We start from the raw sequence: 17,139 nt of genomic DNA on the forward strand, positions 1-17,139 counted from the left end.
GGTGTTAATATCTGCATGTAGCCTAGAAAAAGAAAAATTAGATGCATAATTTGTATAGTTTCACAGACAGTAACTTTCAAAATAGTTACTAAATATGCTTCAAAACACTAAAAACGTATACATTTTATTAATGAATGATATGTAACTTAAATACATTCATAAATTTGATTCACTGAAGCATGTATTACCAAACTACTACTTAAAAGTTGACCCCCCCAGAACATCAATGTATAATTCGCACCCTGACTGGAGGAAACCCAGGCATCCTGGTCCAGCTGAAACTTCTTGCTGTGAGGCAACCATGTTCACCACTACAGGGTATATCCAGGAATCCTAAAGGTAATTTCAACACCTTTTTAAAACTTTTTAAAGACCTTCTCAGAATGTTTTATGATCTTATCGCCACTTCAAGTTCTAATCAGTAAACCTTTAACTTAATAAACAGTTGCTAATAAACAGTAGTTAAATAAATCAATGGAGCACAACCATGCAACAGAACTCAGATAAGCTCGGAAAAAAAGGCTTGAAAGAATAAATTACGTGGGTGACACGCTTCAGCCATGCTTAAAACTTTTAACTCTTTCTCCAACCAGGAGTATGCAAACTTACATATTCCCATTTTGCCGTCTGTTTCGTGCTATGGTTTCACTTCATGTGGAGAGCGTCACATCACCTTCCCATGTTTGTCGCAAATCACCTGGAAGGAGGAGCTTGGCCAGACGCACCCAGCCTGAAACAATCACATGAATCGAGGAAAATAATTATATTTATGCTTTTTTGGAGTCAAACGCTTTGGACAACGCTTTACCTCCTAGAGCTTGAGTGTCCACATACGTGGACAGCACATTTTAGCTCTTAAGTGGGTATTTAAATTACTTTGAATGTTTTATATTTTGTTACAGACATACAGTGTCATCATGCAACTGTTTTGCAGCATATGAAATGTTCAAACACTATTTTTAACTGTCCAAAATGGGGGGAAAAAAATGTGTTTTTACTCTTTTATAGTGAAAGCAAGTTAAAAAAATTCTATGTTAAATATGCATTAAAAAAATCAGGGAAAGTGTTTTATGTAAATTCAGACCAGGAGTCCACATATATGGACATAATTTTTCTCTAAAAGTACATCGTATCAAAAGATGATACTTAGGTTTTTATTCTAATTAGGTTCTAATCAGCCCAAATAGCAAAGAGACATAAAAAAATGCATGTAAAAAAACACCTTGGACCTGAAGAGGTTAAACAAAATTTAAGACCTAGTAAAAACGTGATTAAGACTTTTAAATACCTTTTAAGGGCCTTTCCCATAATTGATTTATCAAATTTTAAGACTCCGCGGACACCCTGCACTAGGGCTGTAGATAAATCTGTCATTGCGATATTTTGTTTTGCTGAAATATATTGAGATAATATGAAAAGGACTGAATAACTCTATTTGTGAAAATAGAGTTGGGTTGATTTTGTAAGGGTGTAAATAATGTATAAAAAAATTAAATTGCAAGAATAGTTACAAAAGAGCAAAGAAAAAAAGTAAATAACCAGTTCTTTATGGTTTTCCAGACAGTCGAACAGTATTCAGATATAGAAATATAGTCATGTAAAATAACACTGTATAGGCTTCACTGTATTAATAAATCAGTACAGTTTTTCTTCAATAAAGTTACAAATGTTTTACGTTATTGTGCTCGAATGCTTTACTCTTCTTGAAATGTCTTTAAAACACATGCAAATTATAAGATTTCATTCTGTTATAGTTATACGTTGCAATGACTGCACAAATCTCATGTATACTCAATTGTTGATCAACTATAATCCTGTCTTAACATTGCATATCCTGCGATGTGACTATTGCGGACACTCACATTGCAATAAATATGATATAGTGCTCAGCATATATAAGTACACCCCTCACAAATCTATATTTTATATTCATATTTTTAATAAGAAGCTATACAATATTATATTTGTGCATATACATTAGATTAATTCAGTACTGAAGCCAAATCTGGAGCTAACAAAATAACTTAATAACGGTCCAAAGGCTAGTACACCCAAATTCATATGTTATAGAAAAATTTTGAATACAAACTTTAAAAATAATAATAAAAAATCAGGAGAAGCAAAGAAAAAAAATGTAGTTAAAATTTTGTAGGTTGTATTTTTTTATATATTTTGCTTGAATTTAATTGTATTATCTTTCAATTTCTAAATCTGTTTAATGACTAAAATATTATGCTAATAAACAAATCTGTTTAATACATCTGTTTTGTTTAAATGCGCCAAAATACATTGCTTATATTCACTGAGAAATTGATAAAAATATTAATTTTCAAAATGGGGTGTACTCAATTATACTGAGCACTGTATATTGTGCAGTCCTACTAACCACTTAGCCACCGTGCTGCCTGTTCTTTCGAACACCAAAGAAGATATTTTGAAGAAATCTGGAAACCTGTAACCACTGACGTCCATAGTATTTGTTTTTCCTACTATGGAAGCCAATGGTTTGGTTACGTGCCATTTTTTAATTTTCTTTAAAATGCCTTTTCAACAGAAGTTAGTGAATAGAATAAACTAGTAGATTTGTAAACTAGTAAGTACATTTTCATCTTTGTGTGAACTAGCAACATTTAACCACATTTACAGTCTTTGTACTTGAGAACTTGTCTACTTACAGTATAAAGTGTGCTGTGCTCACATTTGTAGTTCAGTTCTCTTGGTTCGTTTTGTCAAGACTAAAAAAAGAAAATTATACATTTAGTCCTGGTTCGCTTACACTGTAAAAAATGCAGCATTCCACACAATTCATTCATGTCGCCTCAAAACGAATCTATTAAATTAGCTTAAAGGGCACCTATGATGTAAATCATCTTTTGTTAACTGTTTGGCCAGGACTGTCTGCAGGTGTGTCCACATTCATATTAGAGTGATATAAAGACAATAAGTCTCTTTTTTAAATTTCCTGGTGTTAAAATAGGATCCAAATTCCTCCCATTTTGAGGCCCACCTCAATGTGATATAGGAGTGTGGTTTCCCCGCCCACCAAATTGATTGACAGCTGGGTATTAACATGTCTCAACAGTAGTGCGTATAATCATAACAACAAGACAGGACGTGCGCAAAGCAACTGGGATTAAAAGATCTGTTGAGCACGCTGTGATCATCAATCATCATCAAATGTGATCAAGAATGAGTTTTACAAGTTTAAAACGTTTTTAGCATGTTTGTAATGAATTTTTTTGAATTTGTAAACGATTTTACCGTTTTACCACCACAGCCGCATGTCAGTACAATTATAATAGAAGACGCTTCAATCCCGGTTTGTGGATGTTAAATCAGGTTTTTTTGTACATTAACATAACGGACATCCATACATCTGTGGATAATAACGTGTATCCTGTCACATTTGCCGTGCAAAAACAGTGCAAAGTTAAAGGTGGGTGGTGTGTGTCTGTGTGTTGTGTGTATGCGTGAACTGTAACAACATTGTGTGTGGCTCATCGTTGCAACTCCACCACAAATACCTCAAATAATCATTGGTTTAGTTCTTACTGTAGTGTTTCTCACAAACATTTCGTGAGATCTGCTTCCTTCATGTTTGTCACTGTGGTGTTTATCTGATGCAGCCGAGGCGGAGATTGAGTCACACTCTGACAGGCACATGGTAATGGTGGGTGAGGAAAACTAGCATTAAAGGCACAGGCGACTAAAACAGCTATAACGTGTTCAGAGCAAGAAAATCCCAATGCTCTGAAAGGTATAATAAATAATCTGCTGGGTGTTTTGAGCTGAAACTTTACAGACCCATTCTGGAGACACAAAAGACTTATTTTAAATCTTGAAAAAGGGGTAAAATAGGTGCCCTTTAACAAATTTAAATAGATTGAACATAAAATAAATAGGTTGCCCTAAAAAAACAAGAATTGTGTTGTTTAAGCTCATTTTAAATAAGTAGTTTAGTCATTTTTAAGTTTTAACCTAAAGATGCAAAACCACAAGAAACAACCTGTTACTGGCATGTGATCGTATTTTTATCAATTGATCAATTGTGAAGAGTTTATAAAATGTAACAAGGAGCCAAAAAAGTGCCAGGAATTCCTCCATCACACAGACAAATGAAGATCTGCTGGAAAGGAGACACTTTTCTGGCATCTGTACGGAACTATAATGGGCAACACTGTGACTATGTGAAAACCCAAGCATGCTTGAGCATTCTGTCCTGTTCATGGTCACATCTTGAGACATAACGTTCTATTTTTGGTTTGTTTAGATGTTTTCGGTACGTGTTATGTTCATATTTCAGCTGAACCACACCAAATTCATTTGGCAGCAGACGCAGACCAATCTTTTCAGAGCTCTTGCTCCGTCAGTTTGATTTTCAGATGAACTGCACTGACAGTAAAGTTGCGACAGAGTTAGATTTTTTAAAATAATAATAATTTAAAAAATGTGAACACCTTTACACAATGTCTCTCTTCATGTATTTGGCTTGTGTGTTCAAGTGGGATGTGCAAGTGTGAGTAGAAAAATATGTTATTTTGTAAAAATACATGTTTTACAGTGCACTTTATACTTAATTTACATATTTTTGTAAATTTAATGATTTTCTCAAAAGTTTAAGCTCTTTTCAACACATTTTTAAAATAATAATAACTAACTTATAACATTTTCGCCATATTTTACTAGTTATTTAGCAAGATATTCAGCTAATAAATGCAAATTAAATTTTTTAACAGATGACATTTTTAAACCCAATAAACCTGTTAGGTTAATTAGGCAAGTTTTAGGATAAGTGGTAGGCACTATGTCGTGGTAGGCATGGGATGATAGCCTCTTTCAAGGTTTGGAAAAGTTTAGATATTAGAACCGCAGACCTTTCTGTTATACAACATATCAAGGTATACATATCAAGGTATATGTAAGGTTTTTTTTTTTTTACGTTTTTTTTGTTTGTTTGTTTGTTTGTTTTGTCAGCCCACGATTCAGAAAATAGAATTCCATAATACCGTGAAACAGTGATATTTTTATCTAAGGTTATCATTCTGTCAGAATCTTATACCGGCCATGCCTAAAGAGTGGTTTGTTTTGTACTGAATCAAAAAAGAACAAATATATATATAAAATATTGGCTACTTTTATTCCAGCCAAACTAAAAGAAGCAAGACTTTCTCCAGAAGAAAAGTAAACTATATAAAATACTGTAAAACTGTTCTTGCTGTTATAGGACATCACTCGAGAAATATTTTGAAAAAAAAAAAAAATACAAATTTCACAGGAGTGGGCTACTATTGACTCTAGTGGGCTAATTGAATGACAGATTAACTGTGTGTGTTTAATATAACTAATACAAACATTTACTCAACTACATATCTCTGTATCTATTAAATATACAACATTCTTCATTTAACACAAATAATATGTGATATGTAATGATACCTTTACACTGCAAGCTTTCCTGAACATCTCGGATATCCTGTGGCCTAACATGAGTTCCTGGCCGTGATGAATGATGGGATATGCGTAGCTTCAAATTCTCATCTTAAGAAGTAATGGGGATAATTTGTATTGAGAAGGTTTAAAGCTTTGCCATTTTTCACTTTTCCGAAGGCAGTCTTGTACACTTACTGCCAATTTCTTGCACAAGCATTTAAATAAGCGTGGATAACGGGAAAAGGTCCTTCTCTTGGACGGCAAATATCCTCGATATAGAGCACTGCGTTACTGACCTCTAGCGGTCATTTATATTCAATGCACATAGAAAATATCTCCTTTGTTCAATCATGATCCATTATTTCTGTTTTTAATGAATAATAAGCCTAAATCTTGAATTGTGTTTGCATTTGCAGGTAGTATATGACGAATTGTTCAACTGGGTTTGTTACATAAATAGTATTTTTTTTTCCAAAAAGCAATACATTTAGGTCAAAGAAAACAACTTTGTATAAGGAATTACACATGAGAATTGTTTGAGCGTGTTCATGAGGTGTTTAAACATCCTAAAAATAAATAAATAAATAAAAAAGTTTACGCTTCAAGACATGTAATGGACATAATCTAATGCAAACACACACATGTGAGCTGACAGTGATTGTTTGCAACATCGATTTTTATATTATTTTTATTTAATTACATTTTTTTTATTGCAGCCAGCATCCAGATCACAGAATATATCAGGACAGGATCTTATAACGACAACATCTGTTTGGAACTGTATTTATGTAGGCTTTTATGTATGAACTGTATTCTGACAACTGTTTTTAAAGATAAGTTATATATATATATATGTTTGTTTGCTGTAGCCTGTTTTTAATGTTATGGAAATTATTTTACCTCATCAACATCACCGTTGACTAGTTAGCGTGTGACAGGGTGATATCAGGTAAATTGGGTGACTTTTTTGTGAAAATAAAAAAGAAAATTTTCTGTGTGCTTATTATAAATAAGGACTGTTTTTAAATATTTTTGTGTCGGAATGAGTTGATAAAATATATTTGTTTAATCCCTACAGGTTTTGAAACACTAGCTGCCCCACATTTTTTGATATGGCAGTGTTCAGATAAAATGGGCCGGCTGATCAGCAAATGGCCCACTCAGACTGCAAAATGAATTAGAGACATTTTCATAATGTAACAGAATACAGCATTTAAATTACAGTTAAATTACATTAGAAAGTTCATTTTAATTGGATAAAACAAAATATTAGTTTCAAACTATTTTATACATTTCATGAACAAAATGCAACAATAATTAGGTTTATGGTAACAAAATAACTGTAAAGAAACATTTCAATAAATTTTATCATTTAAAAATAAATGTAACAAAAGGCTAAACATTTGTTGTGTGTTTGTGTGTGGATAAGTGTGAGAGTCCGCGTGGTGTGTCTGTGCATGTTCGGGTTCAAGATTAATGTGAAAGGTTTATTGGCAGATAAAGGTATCATCAATGCCATTGTCTCCTTTGTTTGTGTGTTAACATGCCTCACTAATATGCACACACACAAAGTTGAACACAGATACAAACATATTTAGAAGGTAATGTGAAAAAAGTGTCATAAATGCTACAATGCAATATATAATAACATAAATAATGTTAAAAACATAAAGGTTTATACTTAACTCAGAAGGTGGCTCGTTTTATCCAAACATATTCAGGTAAATTGGGCCAGTAACAACATGATTTTTACTTATAAATATCTGGATTTTCTCATAAAATCAGCATTTTATCTCAGAGAGACGATCAATACATGGACTATAAATCTTTATTTGTAAATGTAATATTGCATATGTCAGGCCACTCACCTTGCTTTTTTTGGTGTGGTTTCAGAATGAGCCAGTGCCCCTTCCAGGGGTGTAGCGGACATTTTAAAAGTGGGGGGGACGACTGTATGAGATCATACGTTCATATTATTATTAATCACCCGTTTCTAAATGGTCTGTCTCTAAAAGTGAGGGGGACGGATCCCCCCCCCCCCCAGTCCCCCCCAGTTGCTATGCCCCTGGCCCCTTCCCACTTACCAATAAATTCATTTGCTAAATGACAAGTTATGGCAACAACATTCTTTGCAGTTGTTGGCTTTTAAAGAGATAAGACACTTCTAACTTAAATGGCCAATTCTTCCAGATGGCCTAATTTACCAGATATCACCTTCAGAAATATAAATGCTATTTTAAAATCTGCCACCAGGAGGCGGGTCAGGCAAAACAATATCAGGATAGAAAAGTGTCTACTCTAGATAGATTAAAGTGTTTCAGTAGGAATAGGCTAATTTTACATTTTACAAACCAGATTTAAAATTGTTATAAACATATACTTTTTAACTAAAGTGTTATGAAGAATTAGGATAAATGATGGGAAAAGTGTATATGACAGTCACTTCGAGAGATAACCTAACATACAGAGGCATCCGCAGATGGTCTGTGAATATACAGGAGGAACCAGCTGCAAATGTCCTCTTTAATTATGATTAATAGGTTATAGTGACAAAGCCTTTTTGAAATATGAGCATATGAACATGTTTCAATATGAGCGAGTAGTCAAAACTATTCTGAACCATCCAAAGGAGAGCAGGTCATCGAACTCCCACAGGGAGCAATCATGTCTGCTGCGACTAATCCATCTGAACATGAGTTCATAAAGAAAACTGTTATTCCCCGAGAAATACAAGACAAATGATGTGATGAAAACCACCTGATTTACTCTTTATATATTCAAGTTTTTATATAGCCTATAAGTTAAAGGTTTAGAAATAGTCCAATTTTTTAATGTTTTAAAAGAAGCCAATTCTGCTCGCAAGGCTATATGATACTTTTTATATTTTGAATATTATTATTTTAAACATATTTATAATGTTAAACATGCAAATAAATGCTATTAATTTAACTTTCTTTTATATCATTAACCAAGTAAAACGCATCACAGTTTCCAGAATATATAAGCAAATCATAATTTAATGACTTAAGGGTCGTGTAACACTGAGGACTGGAGTATGATTAAAAATCAGCTTTATATCACGGGAATAAATAAAACAGTTTAAGTTTGTGATAATATTTAACAATTAGCAGTTTTTACTGTATTTTTTATCAAATTAATGAAGCCTTGCGAGCAGAAATGAAACTTAAACATAAATCTTAGTGTTTACAAACTTTTGACAGATATACAGATATACAGATGTAAGAAGTATTAACACCCTTTGATTTTCTTTTTTTTTTTTTCTTTTTTAAATGTTTCCCAAAGGATGTTTAACGGAGCAAGGGAAATTTCACAGTATGTCTGATATTTTTCCTCTGGAGAAAGTCTTATTTGTTTTATTTCGGCTAGAATAAAAACTATTTTTAATTTAAAAAAAAAAATTAAGGTCAAATTTATTAGCCCCTTTAAGCTATATTTCTTTTTAATAGTCTACAGAACAAACCTTCGTTATACAAAAACTTGCCTAATTATCCTAACCTGCCTAGTTAACCTAATCAACCTAGTTAAGCCTTTAAATGTCACTTTAAGCTGTATAGAAGTGTCTTAAAAAATATCTAGTAAAATATTATTTACTGTCATCATGGCAAATATAAAATAAATCGGTTATTAGAAATGAGTTATTAAAACTATTGTCTTTAGAAATGTGTTGAAAAAAAATCTGCTCTACATTAAACAGAAATTGGAGAAAGAAAAAAAACAGGGGGTGAATAATTCTGACTTCAATTGTGTATTTAGGAAATCGAGAAATTTAACCAATTCTATAAATGCCAAATTTCATAAGTAAATACCTGCTGAAACTGGAAACTGAATAAATATGGCATTCATTTGAACAAAGTACTTAATAAATAATGCTACAGCACAAAATACATTGTAAATGGGTAATTGTTGATGGGTCACGTGCACATTTTATTTGGCAAAATATCTGAAGAATCCATTTCTTTTGTTAACATCTAACTTTAGATCACATTAATCAATTACCTTTTGACTTCATAAAAAAACATAAATGAGAGCTTAATGCTTTTTTATATTTTTGGTAAATTTATTTAAATATTTTGTAACTGGTGGTACCAAATTTTTTTAGCAATATTAAAGGTTATTTCTTCATTTTTTCAACACAAAGTCAGTTACAGAAAAAAAATGATGCAACAAATAAGGAGATCGTTTTAATCAGGTTTCTTAAAAATGCAGGTTTCTTAAAAATTCACGATGCTATTTCATTTCTGCAACCATAGCTAGAAAAATGAAAATATTCTATAAACAAGTAATTATGCAATCCTTTAATTAAATATCAAATATTAAGTGCTGCAGGATTCAATGGATGAAAGTTATTTTTTTTAATCATTACTTATCTCAACACTTTTTCATGTGATGGAGAAAAAAACATCGTGCAATGAAACAAATGAATCAGCAGTGAGAAACACAATGATCTTCAGTAGTGTTAATTGCTGATAACACCAGTGACAATTTGAAAGAAAAAAAATTTACATTTTTGATTTTGGATTAATCCATTTATGTTTTAGTTTTTTACCATCCTTTAACAATACCGGAGGTCACACCTGTAAAATGCTTCATATAAAATTATGAGATGTAATTGACAAATTTCTAATGAAACTGAAAAATTACAGTGGAGTTAGAATAGATCTCTCTTTATGGATCTTCAGGAAATACAACAGTAAAGTTATGTCACCAGAGTGATTTTTATTACAGAATAGATTTTTGTTGAACTGTAACACCAGTGGCATAGGGGATAACTACTTTAGTTTCATTATATATTTATAATAGTTATTTAGGATTTTCCTTTTTAATGTCGTTTACATCATGCATTTGATTGTTATTAATAGTTTGAATGGTAGAAAATCTGCTTTTGACATAAAAATTAAGCAATTCCTTCTGTACATGGCTTTTGTGGGGTTTGAAATTTTACAAGTAATTAAAACAAAATTATTGCCACATTGATGGCACAAAAGGGTGTACTTATTCAATTAACATATTGATTCATTTTAAATAATAAAGAAATTATAATCCTAAAGACTTTCTTCCAGTGTAAAATTGCTTCAAGGGACAGAAAAATTAAGTCAAATGACAGAAAAATACACGTTTCTGTAGAATGACCCTGATACAAAAGATTAACGTTTCTGTATTATATAGTCTAATAATATAATAAGAATATGCTAAATGGTACATAATAAAATTAAAAAGTACCTTTTTATAATTGTCGGAAAAACTTTGTAAATTGGTTATAGCCTATTTATTAGCCTGTTTGTCATCTCACACTTTTTGGGACTGATTTTGTTGATTGAGTATTCGTTGCATTATGAAAATAAATTATGCAATTTTTTTTTTTTACCTGAAAGTAAACGTTTATGCTAATTTTCAACTTTTTAGAGAAGCCTAATAATTATGTGAAATCTGGACTAGGATATTTGATAAGATACCTTAAATGTTAAGATTTTAAAACATAAGGATTAAGTTATTAAAGAAGACTTAAAGAAATTCCATTCATTTGTTGTTAATACCCGTAACTTAAAGATGTTATTCTTAATTTTCTTTATTTTTGGGGTGGCGGTATTATTCACTTCCAGGCTTTAAGAGGAACATTCGTTTAAAACATCAAAGAATTTCTCAAACATTTTTTAACATTTATCATAGAAAAGTTGCTCAATCAATCAGATCAAATAATAGCATACAGCTAAAATATACTAAGTTATGGCATTTTTTACAATCTCCATTCTTTATGGTTTAAATGGACCAGCATGCAAAATGAGATTTAAAATTACTTTTTAAAAAACTGGTTGACTTTGAAAAGCTTAAACACTCTTCAAAAAGTGTTAAGTTGACATTATTTTAAAAAGCCCAGCAGCATGAATCTTCTTCAGGAGGTGTTAAATTTGGAAGTGATTGGCAGGGATGAAGAGTGTGGCGGAAAGGTCTGTGTTTCAGTCTGTGCTCTCAGCACTGCAGCAGACTCATTTAGATAACAGCCATCTCACCCTCTGCCCCATCATTTCCTAAACAGGTCGGCCTACAGGAAGTTTTCAAGAACGTTATCCAACTCTTTATCTGCTCCAAATGCGCTGTTGAAAGACAAACCTTCAGATGCAGTTGCTTTCTGGGAGTTTGTGTCTCTTCTTCTCTTGACCATGTAGTCTGTCATAATATTTATTTCAGAAATGCATCAAACAAGACGAATTATTCCACCAAGCAACCTCTGTCTCAGAAACAAAAAATCTCTCAGAAACATTTGCAACATTTCAGCTCCATCCGTCATGAGGACTGTCACTAACTGCAGTGGGGCTTAGTGGAGGAGATGCTCTATAAATCATCGTGATATAAAGCAGTTTCCATAAGCTGCGGAGTCGGTTTACGTTATTTCACCAATTATTGTAGCGATGGATAAGGGAGTGTTGATTCACTCATAGCGAAAAGTGCTCGCGTTCATTTATCAGAAACGCCTGTCTAAGAGTCAGACGCACAGATTTTCTCCAAAACTATAAACATGAAGCTCTAGTGCAGACACGGGCACCATTTACTCCACCGCATTAACAGCTAGAGATAAAATAAACGATAATACTGTCTGTCTCCTCTGCACCAGCACAACTGATGACTAATAGAAGAACACTGTCCTTTTCTCATGCCAAATTCAGTTGCCAAAAAAAAAACTGGAGCACACAAAAGTATTAGTTTTATTTTAATGACTGCAATTAACTTAATAAGTAATTGCTTGGAAGGACTAGTTAAAGTTGTGTTATAACTGTGAATTATTAAAACTGTTGTCCGTTTTAATAAGGTTTCTGCTGCGGTGCATAAGTGGTTTCAATACCACACATTTTCTTTAAAAGGATTTGTTTTAAGTTTATCTACACTAACAAATAAAGCGATTCTGTTTACTGAGTTTTAGGCAACAAGAAATTGTTCCTTATGGTAAACCTTTGAAGGAGTGAATAATTAATTTTGAATTAAATTTGATTAATTTTGGTTCCTTAATGAAACTTCATTTTAAACTGTAGGCTATATATCCTATATATCTATTGGGGGAAAACTATATGAAAATCAATGGTTATATGTTTCTAAGACTTTTCAAAATATTATTTGTTCCGAATAAAAGGAAACTCATAAAGGCACGGAACCACTTGAGGTATGGAACCACCCCTCTACATTCATGTTAAAAACTTCTTCTTAAACCATTGATGCAGTAATATCTATATGATGATAGTGTTAATCAGTATCAATCAAATATGATAAAAACTGTCTGATTAAAGCAAAATCAGTTAATTTATGATCAAAGCATATTGATAAATTAAAAGGAACTGAGCATGTTCATGCATTTTCCCAGTAATGGGTTGCAGCTGGAAAGGCATCCGCTGCGTAAAACGTATGCTGAAGGAGTTGGCGGTTCATTACGCTGTGGCGACCCCTGATTAATAAAGACTAAGCCAAAAAGAAAATGAATGAATGCCCATGCATAGACAAATCAACTAAAACTATTAAAAATATTGATTTCAAAAAGTTAATAGGCTATAAAAAATAATGAATATTAATAAATACAGGCTTATAAATAGCGTAAACCATACTAATAGTTAATGTAGAAATGTGTAATTAGACGAGGTGTGTGTGACGCCTAAAAGTCACATTTCCGTTTATTGTTGCATACCCATAATAAATTCGGGCACACGGATCTATGGGTCTTAATTTTATATTATTTGGCTTGTGTTGCTCTTCTGCTGCGGCTGTTCGGCGTGGGTGGGTTTCTGGTTTGTTGTCATCTGTTATCACGTCTTGATAACAAACCCAGTGGCACCGGAATCTTTCAGTGGTAGACAGTTGGGTTTGTCATTGCAGGTTTCAGGTTCCAGCAACGGCACGGTCTCATCCCTTGGAGAAAACTCTTCTCTGACCTATAGTTTCCTCTGGATTAGCCAATTAGGAAGAAAACAAACAAAGTGCACAATTTCCCGCGCCGTGCCAGTTCCAGTTCAAATGGCCATCTTTAAAAGATTTTGCGTGCAGGAAAAACTATAATGGAAAAAAATTATTGTTAAAACCTTTATTTTTAACTGTGGGAAGATTTTAATTAATCATTAGAGGAGACAAACTTCACTTTGCCGCCAAGAAAAAAACCATCTGGAATTGCTGCACATAGTTGTAGATAGAAAACACACACACACACACACACACACACACACACACACACACACACACACACGCACGCACGCACGCACGCACGCACACACACACACACACACAAAATGATCATCAGTTGTAAAAGCATGAAAACCAACTAATCGACTGCAATTATTCTTGTTTGTGAGCAAAGACGCTATTGTTGGGTGAAATTATTCCTCACACATGGACTTGTATGGAGGTTCCACAAGTCATTTTAATATTATGCGTCATTGAAAGTTGTCTGACCAATGGAAAAACTGCTGTATACAGCAAACTCCGCCCTTCTGCCTCACTAGGTACTACATGCCGTCACTCAGGCTTACCCTACACCCCAAAAGTGTGTTATGAGGTATCTATTAGAAAGATGACTTTGGGCATATAAACGTAACAGATTACCATAGGTACCTCTGATAAATCCCAACCGGATTACCCAAGTGGACCCTCATTCCATGGCTATGTTCTCCAGCCAAATGACTACCACTCCTTTCTCAGTGCGGGACATTTTGAACCTGGAGCAGAATCAGGAGGACATGGTCTCCCTAGACATGTCTCAGCGGCTGGACAGCGCCCTTATTCCGACCTCATCCTGCATGCTGTCCACTTTCAAACAGGAACAGTTCATGGAAATGCCATCCGGAGCCTCTCTCTTCAGCGAAGACCTTCAGGAGGACAAAGGCAACAAAAACAACTCTCTTAACTTCAGTGCGTCTGGCTTTTACGCAAAGAGCTTCCTAGAAATGGACTATGCTAAAGACGCAAAGACGGACGACACATTTGAGGACAAAGAGAAAAAAGGTGAGACTTCACAGTCAGGCATTTAAACATTTCTGAAAATACTCATTATTTGTTTAAACATCTGCGCATTTTCCAAATGTTGTGTACATCTAGGCTGAATATTATAACTCTTTAGGACAACTATACATCTATATATTTATCTGTCGATTCAGCTAGTAAAAATGTTTTGGCCAAATTTGAAATGTTAAAAAGTATGCTACTTTGTAATATTAATTTAATAAAACTATTTTTTTTAAGTTTTTTTAAGTTAAAAGTTAATCTGAAGTTTTAAAATAAAGATCCAAAATGCGGAAAACCTCAAGCGAAAAGGTCACTATTTTTAGTCCATATTTAGGAGTATAACGATTATTGTCACCATCCTGAATATTCGATCTACTCATAATTACACTATATGTAATAATAAAATAAAATAAAATGCGTATCATATTAGCATATGAGGATTGCTGCATTAAAATGTTAAATCATGTAGGGATGTTTTTATAATGCTTTATAAATATACTGTAGGTCTAAACAATTAAATGTTGGAACAATAACATGTATGACCAAAACAATTACGCTAATTCGTTTATCATTATTATTTGTGGTAATTACTCATCGGCACAAACTTCATTACAGCACTCAAAAATTAGGCCTACGTTTGCTGCTTGTTTAAACTATTGTTTTAAATTAGCTGAAACAGCACAATTCTATAGTTTCTTTGGGGAAGGACAACTTAATTGTTTTATGTTCAATCAACTTAAATTTGTTAAACTAATAGGTTAATTTAATTCCTTCATGTTATCCCAACACAAATCGATTGTGTGGAACCCAAAATTTTTGTACAGTGGTGACAGGCCTAAAGTATGCTAATTAGTACCCTGTTTAAGAATAAAATTAATAAAAATAAACTTTTTAAAAATAACATTGGGTAAGAAACAACAGAAATATATTATAGGTCTAATAACCCCTTAACATCAACAACAACAATACAATACAAAGCGAAATTAAAATTCTAGATAAACGAATGTAAACAAAGATATTGTTATAACATGATTATTTTTACCGATATTTCAGTAGTTCAATAAAACAAATTTATTTTCAGACATCGGCTGTTCTCAGGAAGACCCGGGTGAAGATCTGAAGCTGGATGATGCGGAGCGGCCCAAGCAGAGGAAGAGGAGGAAGCCTCGAGTTCTCTTCTCTCAGGCGCAGGTGTACGAGCTGGAGCGACGCTTCAAGCAGCAAAAATACCTCTCTGCACCAGAGAGAGACCACCTAGCCAATGTTCTCAAACTCACCTCCACACAGGTCAAGATCTGGTTCCAGAACAGACGATACAAGTGCAAGAGGCAGCGACAGGATCAGACTCTGGAGATGGTGGGCATCGCGCCTCCGAGACGCATCTCTGTGCCGGTTTTGGTTCGGGATGGAAAACCGTGTCTGGGAGACACGTCCACTTACAACACCTCATACAATGTGGGGATCAATCATTTCACCTACAACACCTACCCTGCCTTTAGTAATTTCCCGAGTCCAGGCAACACGAACTACTCATGCAATTATCCGTCGAGCATGTCCAGCATCCAGCCTTCACAGTCCAACAGCAACTACATGAACTTTGGTGTTGGGGATCTAAATAACGTCCAGGCTTCATTTCAGTCTAGCAGTGGGGTTCCTTCACTACATGGCATCAGAGCTTGGTGAACAAAGCTACATTTACCGACAGCATTCATCTTTCTGTGGACATTTACTTTCTAATTATATATTTGATGATGAATATTAATGATTATTGATAAATGGTTTGGCTGGGATGTTTTTACTCTATCCGATGTACAAGAGACGTTCATTTTAATGTCTCTGCGTACGCATCGTTTCTTTCAAAATATAAAAACAAAACTTTCTGAATAATTTGCTTGCACTTAAGTTAAATTATGAGATTAACAGCACGTGGAAAATGTAGGTAGATTATTTATATTTTCACCAGATGTATGATGAGGCCTGTGTTTAAATCTCGTGCGAAGTTACCAAGTTCTTTCTTTCTTTTTCTTTCTTTCTTTCTTTCTCATTTTTTTTTGCAAAGTTTGATGAATAAAGACCAGTGTTATTGATTGTAACCACAGTGCATCAATGATTTTTTACCTATTTTTTCCTTTGTGCGGAAAGTCAGCTACAGCACGAACACGGATCCGACTTTACCTTTTGTTAAAAATAGGCTTTGCCAGTGTAAGTTTGATATGTACATTTGTCGAAGGAAAACAATAAAGGCTCTTCTAGAACGTATGCAGTTATTATTTGGTTTGTTAAATATAACATAAAACAACACAACCAAATGAATAACGAATAGCCTATTCACATTTAGAAAGGCTATACACAAGCTACAAGCATTTCAATTCGTATTTTTATGAATCACATTCATAAAACTAATAAACATAATTTTAATAATGTTTATAGTTTTGCGAAATGTAATTAATTTTATCATTCTTTTTTATTATAACTTTTTCTGAACTTTATCTCATTATTATTATTATATAAAATATAACTGCATTATCTTAAATGAGAGCAAATTTTTAAAACACGTTTATTGTAGCCTAAATATAATTTGTAAATCATGTTTATTTTTGTCGTAACAGTTTGGTAAACGCAGTGCAAGTCTATAGACGCCTTTAACTAACTTTCACTCTGATTGTTTATTTAATGAATCAGTTATGCTTAGATCAAACTAAATATTTGCGA

At 33.3% G+C, this 17,139-nt stretch overlaps 1 protein-coding gene across 1 annotated transcript; it reads left to right on the top strand.

Annotated features, from left to right (window-relative positions):
- Nucleotides 1–13,993: 13,993 nt before the first annotated feature.
- Nucleotides 13,994–16,625, top strand: nkx2.5 (NK2 homeobox 5). The gene is made up of 2 exons (XM_056472488.1): nucleotides 13,994–14,427; nucleotides 15,509–16,625. The coding sequence occupies exons 1-2, from the start codon at nucleotides 14,082–14,084 to the stop codon at nucleotides 16,108–16,110; spliced, it is 948 nt and encodes a 315-aa protein (XP_056328463.1). The 5' UTR covers nucleotides 13,994–14,081; the 3' UTR covers nucleotides 16,111–16,625.
- Nucleotides 16,626–17,139: the final 514 nt, after the last annotated feature.

Source organism: Danio aesculapii, chromosome 14 (assembly GCF_903798145.1).
Source record: "Danio aesculapii chromosome 14, fDanAes4.1, whole genome shotgun sequence".
NCBI classification, from domain to species: domain Eukaryota; kingdom Metazoa; phylum Chordata; class Actinopteri; order Cypriniformes; family Danionidae; genus Danio; species Danio aesculapii.